At 35.3% G+C, this 7858-nt stretch overlaps 1 protein-coding gene across 1 annotated transcript; it reads left to right on the forward strand.

Moving 5' to 3' along the window:
* The first annotated feature begins 6908 nt into the window (after window positions 1-6908).
* LOC143440261 (vomeronasal type-1 receptor 4-like) lies at window positions 6909-7858 on the forward strand. The gene is given in 3 exon segments (XM_076926958.1): window positions 6909-7715; window positions 7717-7734; window positions 7736-7858. Coding segments are annotated over 3 exon segments (948 nt in total).

The following is a 7858-nucleotide window of genomic DNA, read 5'->3' on the forward strand; positions in this document are numbered from 1 at the left end:
CAATAATAATAGTAATAATAATATTAATAGTAATAATATAAAGACAAAAGAGCCAGTATAATCACTTGTACCTTACTATATAATAGTATAATAAAACCAGAAATAAGTAGCAACAGAATTTGCACAAAGATTTGAAGATTGAACACTGCAACTTTAAATGAACAGTGGATCATTGCAGAAATGAACAGAGAAATGTAGAAATTTCTGGCATCAGGTGATAATGTGATAATTTCCATATCTGCTTGGAAACTTTTAATGATTTCCCAAATAGTAAAGTTTTCTTTCTGATATAGTTCAACTGGGAAAATGCACATCTTCAGACAGAGACTGAGCTCTTATTTACTTGGCTTAATCAATTACCATGAGGATCACATTGTATTTGGAGTAATGTTTTCCTTGGAGTGCATTAAAATGATGCACATTAAACAAGGTCATTGACAGCGTGGAAGGGAGAGTCCTATCCTATCCCTTATTTAGCCATGGCTCCTGTGAGGCAGCCTTCCCAAGACATTTCGTGCCTGTGATGCTTCATGTCTGTGGGATGCACAGTGCCATGAACAAGAGTCTGTAGCAGGCTGCACTCAGAGCAAGAGGAGGTATGGCAGTCTTCCCACTGTTCTTCTCCTCTAGTTTACCATTCCATTTATAATACCTTACAGTACCTTACACAGTGGGGATTTTGTTTTGCTTTTCAGATATGCTTTTCTCCTATTTTTCCGTCAAGATAGGATATCCCCTTTCTTATTTTTCTGTACAGTATTGCTCTTGGTCTTCAGAAATGTATTTTCTTCTTTAACTTTTTATTCATTTAATTTTGTGTATATTGGTTTTCCTACATGTATGTCTGTGAAACACATGAGTGCAGTTCTCCAGGAAACCAGCAGGTGTCATATCCTCTGGAAGTGGTCTTACAGACAGGTAGGAGCCTCCCTAGGTTGATGGGAATTGAACTCAGGCTCTCTGGAAGACCAGCCAGTGCTCTTAAGCACTGAGCCATCTCAAGCACCCATTTTTTTCCTATAGTAACACGTTTGCATCTGATCCAAAAATTCAATCTCATGAGAAAAAAACCCATCTGAATTTTTATAATTCTAAAATCTTTTGAAGGATGTTTTTCTTGTAAAATTTTGCACATTTCTCTTAAAGCCCCATTTTGGCTTAAGTAGTCATAATGTAGTCTTTTAACAGGCATTAGGACTTTCCCAGGTGCTATACACAACATTAAATTTTGGTGCTGTGTCTTTTCTTCTGGAAAACAACAAAGTCTCACTGAGGAATGTTAGCATATGCTCTACAAGACAGTGGCTTTGGCTTTTTGCTGTATATGTCTGTTGTTTGCTAGTGTTCTGCTTTTATGTATTTGACTTCTTTATCTTAGATTTCATTTTAAATTTCCTGTTAAATATGCTCCTGTCTTCTCACATCTCTTATCTATTTCACAAACACATTTTCACAGGAGACACACTGCAGTTTATGTTCTTAATGGATTTTTTTATTATGTGATTGCCAAAACTTGAATTCATTATAACATGCTGTGAATCAGGTAGGTATTCACTTTCTTTTGAGGGAAGCATGTTCATGTATGAGTATGCTCACTTGTTCACGTATGTGTAAGGGTAGACATTGGCAACTTGTGTCTTCCTCTGTCTCCTCCAAATTGTTTGAGAAATGATTTCTCACTCAACCTGGAGCTGGTCTGTGGGCTGTCACTACCCTGCCCAACCCACCACCTTCAACCTTTACATTGGGGCTTGATATCTGAACTCAGTTTCTGAGGCTTGCATGATGAGCACTTAATTCTCAAAGTTGTCTTTCCAGCCCCATTATGTTGCTTTTATAACACAATATTATGAACACAGAATCTTATCTAAAAGCAAACTAAATCATTGATGATCCTTTCTTTAATGTTGGTTACACAGCCCATTTATTCCTTAATGCATATGTACCTGATGGCAAAGGGTTTCTGCTTTAGTGTGACTGTGTATTATTTCATTACACTGGGACTCTATCTAGCTCTATTCATTAGACCCCATTTTCTCTTTTCTCTGTTGGTTGCTGAAATGCTAGATGACATTGTTAAGACTTCCCATCAAGGTGGGCATTTCAGCACACACCTTCACTTGCAATATCAGGTAGACAGAAATGGGCAGACATCTGTGAGTTCAAGGCCAGCATGGATTATATAGTTAGCTCCAGGACAGCCAAAGCTACATACATAGTAAAACACTGTCTCAAAAAAAATCCCATCTCATTGGTTGTGACTGTTATACATCCTATCATATTCTGAGCCTGATTATATATAGATATTACATTTATTGTATCCTCAAGTGTAGTCTTACGTTGCTGCAAAAAAAAAGGGTTTTTAACATGCAGGAAATGTGTTTCTGTAACATTTCCTTTGTGAAATATATACTATTCAAGGTGAAATTTTTTGTTAGTTAACTTAAAATTCTTTCTCCATTTTTTTATCTTGAATTGTTCTACATCTTCCTGAGAGTTGAAACTCATAATACACAGTGCAGTGGAGTAATTTTTCTGATATACATTAGAACACTCCAGTTGCATGCTGATCATCATGTATAAAAGGGACCTTTTCCTCTCTTAATTCTACTTGATGTGTTTCAAGTGGTCTAAAGCACTGAGTCTTTTAGCAATTACCTAGAATGTAGATTTTTTTTCCTTCTTTCTCCAACATGCCAACATGCAGATAGTTTCATTCACAGGAAAAAGGAACATTTTCAACTTGGTTCTGAGTAAAATTTAAATAGCTTGTCCTAAATAATATGTGTCATTTGTATTCTATGGACTGTGTATGTGATTGAGTTAAAATTATCAATCTTATTTTCCATTACATAGATGTATTTTTGTACAACTTGAAAGCTCATTGCTCAATTTTTAGAACACATCTGTATATTTGCTATGGCTTAAATTTTTGTGATTTTTCTTTATGCTTGAGGATTTCACACATTTATACAATCAAATATGATAATATTTATTTGAATTCATCACTTTTTTGACATGTGAAAAGCCAGTTGGTTCTTTTTCTTTTCTTTTTTATTTTACTATATCTGTTTATCAGTATTTAAATTCCATTTTCTTGAATGTCAAAATAGTTTGGGGTTTCATTGTTCATTGATGGTTTCTTCTGTGCCAATCATAGAGTGAGTCTGTTCCATTTCTGTTAAGATGATAGTCTGGTATTTTATTCAAGAACTCTTATTCTTTGTAGGAGCAAATATGAAAGACAACGCTAGTAGAGGGAGTTTTCAGTACTGTACTAGGAAACAGAAGTATGAAAAGTTGAGGAATCTAAGAGTAGATACAGAACAAGAAGAACAGATGCGTAAAAACAAATTTCTGTTGTACAGTGAGGAGAGTAACTATCAGTTAGGGGTAAAACATAAGAAGGTGTGAGTGATACCAAGGAAATAAATGTGAATCTAAAAAAATACATAAAGCAAGGAGTGACAAGATGTGTTCAAAGCTTAGAGTTTGGTGGCTACTGTTGAATATATAAGGTATTGTACCAGTACCCAATCAATTATTCAAATCAGTCCCTCCAGAAGCATATTCTTTACTACCTGCCCCAAAGTTCTGGGTTCCTTAATGAAAAACACACAAACAGTTTTTATATTTTAATATGCCTCTAAAGCTCAATGGCTGGGCTCCTTCCTAACCTCCATGTGGCTACTCCACCACCCTCTGATATTCCCAAGTTATTACTTGCTAGATTCTATATTCCATCTTTGCTGCCTTGCACCCAGTTGATCAGTCCTCTTGGGGCTGCTCTCCCCCTGCTCCTATATGACTGTTATGATCTTTGTCCGGTATCTTCACAGGCATGGTGCCTTTAAATTCTGTCTCCCTGCAAGGTAGATCTCCTTCTTCCTCCTCTTTTCTATCTGTCAGTTGCCCAGGAATTCTAGATGTCTTGCCTCTGTCTGTCCTGCTCAGCCATTGGTTGCTAGCAACTTAGTTTACCAATCAGACCTAATTTAGGACAGGATCCTTTAAGGTCTTACACATGGACCTGCAGATTCTATGCAAACAATGTTGGAGACCAAAATTAATACAATATAAACAGCATTAGACAAAACCACTACATTTCTGAAGTGTAGCCCATTTTAAAAGGCTCTTTTCTCTCAGATATAAATTGAACAGAACTATGACAATTTTGTAAATCATAAGGTATGGTATATATTTAACACCTAATCTATAAATTCTGTCCATTTAAATACAGTACTTTATCATTTATCCTAAATTAATCAGTTTATAATCTTGTGTCTGAATTATGTTGATTTTTAACTTGTATTACCATCTGAAAACCATTCTTTCAAATCTAAAACATCTTTTTAAATGCTAAATGAGTTAAGTTTATTATGAGACTATAACTAGTCCTCAACCCCTTCAGAAATTTGAGAAGAAAAGAAATATTACTTATGTATGAAGCACAAAGACATAGCTTCCAACTTAAACAGTTGACTGCCTTGACAGTCTCCTATATTTCTCATAAAATTACATCATCTGTGTGTAGCCTTCTGGCCCAGAACCATGTGACAGACAATAAAAGAAGTCGGAATCAAAGGACTATTTTACCATGTATTGGCAGAGCTAAGTGGTTGACTATCTCTCATCGTATGTTGTTTCCTGGACAGCATATTTTGTCTATATTTGAATTATGGCAAATTTTGCCCAGTTGTTAGCTTGTCACAATTAAGGAACTCTACATAAAGATAATGACGTTCAATATCTTCTCTGAAGTAGAATGGATGTACTGTCAGGAGTTGTACTGACTCCTATTCAAGAGATCTATTAATAGAGAAATGATTATAAATGTTATACTATGTCAATCACTGATATTTTTGAAAGCCATCTATCTACATAGATATTGTAACTGAATTTTCAAGTATAATATTAATTACTCTTAGATATTTAGTCTTTCAGTAGTATTGAAAACACTTTAATGTAGTTAAAAAAGCACAGTCTTATGTTACCATAAGTTTGTTATCTGACCGTTAATTTATATTATGTAATTGTCTTAAATAGTTTGTAATAGAAGATATTAGAAGGACTGTGTTTAAGCCTTGTATTCTTGAATGTGTTTTGGGAAGGAATTACAAAATTTACTCTTAAAGAAAATATTTTATATCCATAATCTTACATTGATAAAAATCTCTAAATTTTGATATAAATTGAAGTTATATTTTCTTACATTGGTGCAAAATTTATATATTGATATAAGTTTAAAGTTTTCATTGGAATAAATCTTTGTATATTGATACAGAATTTGAAAATAATTTTGTTACTCTTAGAAAGGCATTGTTCCTATATAACTCACTCTTTGTTTTAAATGTTATTCCCTCACACTAGAATATGTTGACTGTAATGAGGACTCCTGACAAAGTAGTGAGTCATGGTCTGTAAGGAGGAATCAGATCAACACATTAGGAAAAGTCTAATAGACCTTGTCAAGATAAAGTAGAATGTTGAGGGATCCATAGATATCCTCCAAGAAATAAAGATTTGTATTTCGGGTAACACAAATAATTAGATCAGTGGAGGAATGGGTCTAAAGTTAATACTTCAACCACACACACATACATCCAAATCCACAGAACATGGATTGTGAAGTTCAAGGTCAAGGTACATGAATCTTGTGTCATTGTTGTTCTCTGTGTAACTGTGGCTTTGAGAACTCTGCCACTATAACACAAATACAAAAGAACCTTCAAGTGGAATCGAATCCAGATGTTGCAATAATGAAATATACAAGTCTTTGTTAGAGTGGGTTTATCAATCAAAACCAGCATGGTTGATCTGGTCACCAAATATCACAGAAAACACAATCTGTGAAGATGTGCTCGATACTGTGTGATGTGTAGTCTCACCCTGGCCTTTGTGTTCTGACTCTCATCTGTTCAGCTCTAAGTTGTGAGTAACATAAATGGATAAAATGAAGTGAAATGCCTCAGAACATTGCTGATTAACCTGTAGAATAGAATGAGTCTCACATGGGAAGTCTAAGAATTTAGTCATCACTAAGCTGACAGAAACATATCTGCAGCCCAAATACTAAAGGTCAAGTATACACATTACTATATATGTGATAAAAGCAAATGTTGTTGCAAACATGAAAACATTGATACTTGAGTTTAAAAAATAATGTTGATTGATGAATAGAAATTCATTAGGGCTGGAGGGATGGCTCAACAGTTAAAGACCATTAGCTGCTCTTCCAGAGATCCAGGGGTTGATCCTGAGGCATGTTTTTAATGTACATACATGTAGGCAAAACACTGGTATACATAGAATAAGTAATTTTTATATTTATCATAACATTCAATTTTGGCTTTCACATAGGTCAACATATGCTTCTGTCTGACATAACAGAATTCAGGATGTTTGGGTGGAGTTGACGTTTTATTATTCTCAATACATTATTCTGTCCTCTAAGATGGTCAAAATCCCAGGAATGCAGTTGCTAGTGTCATCTCTGGACCTAACATTGAAAGAAGTTGTACATTTCTCCAGAAGGTGGTGGTCAACAACTTTGTTACCAGCATTTGAGAGGTATTTGGATCTCTGTGAGTTTGAGGCCAGCCTGATCTACAGAGCAAGTTCCACACTGGGCAAAACAGAGATTCCTTGACCTGCAAAAGCAAAAGAAACAGCAAAGAGAAAGAGGAGGAAGAGGAGGAGGAGAAGGAGAAAGACAAATAGGAAGAGAAGAAGGAAGAGGAGGAGGAAGAGGAGGAAGAAAGGAAAGATAAGAGTTGGACATTTCATCACTTCTCTTTGTTCCTTTGCTGTCATTCATTATATTTTTCTACAAACACCATTTTTAAAATTGTTTTAAAATACAATCCATTTATTTGGCACTATAGACCAACCTGACCCCCTTTAATATCATGCTTCCAAGTGACACCATCTTCCAGATTTTTCTCATATTCCAGCTTTGTCTTGGTGTTTTAGGGAACACAGCTGTGTTAATGTTATATATACACAATTTATTCTTCAAGCCCCATTTTAAAAAGTTGATAGATTTAGTTTTCATGCACCTGACAATAGTTAATATGCTGACAATCATATTCACATTGATAAAAGATATCATGTTATCCTTTGGAGTACCCAATTTTCTGGGCGATGTCGGTTGTAAAGCATTTTTGTTTTTATGCAGAGTCAGCCGGGGTCTGTCTATCTGCACTACCTGTGTTCTAAGCACATTCCAAGTCATCACCATTACTCCGAGTAATTCTAAGTGGGCCTGGATTAAGCCTAGACTCTCTATATGGATTTTTTATTCCTTACTTTTCTCCTGGCTTATTAACATACTAATCTATGGGTATATGCTTGACCTGGTAATGGCCAAAATCAATAATACCCATGTTGGCCATGGATATTCAGATGGTTACTGTCAAAACAGAGATTTTGATATTCTCAATCCATGGTTATTTATTACCCTTATCATGATTCACGATTTCTTCTTTGTGGGTGTCATGATGTGGGCCAGCTTCTATATGGTGATTTTCCTCTACAGACACCGCAAGAGAGCCCAACATCTCCACAGCCCAAGTCTTTCCTCCCAGTCATCTCCTGAACGTAAAGCCACTCACAGCATCCTGTCTCTGGTGAGCTGCTTTGTGTTAATTTATTGGTTGAACAACTCCGTGACCCTTCATGGTTTTTATACTAATGATAAAATTCCAAGACTTGATGTCAATTAATGCCATTTTAGTCAACATGCTACCCAACCATCTGCCCTTTTTTACTCATGAAGAATAATAAAGTTATTTTGCAATTCACTTCTTCATTTTCTGTACTGAAAATGTCCTGTTTTCAAAGTTCACTCCATGGCTAA

This window comes from Arvicanthis niloticus, chromosome 29, assembly GCF_011762505.2.
Source record: "Arvicanthis niloticus isolate mArvNil1 chromosome 29, mArvNil1.pat.X, whole genome shotgun sequence".
Taxonomy (NCBI): domain Eukaryota; kingdom Metazoa; phylum Chordata; class Mammalia; order Rodentia; family Muridae; genus Arvicanthis; species Arvicanthis niloticus.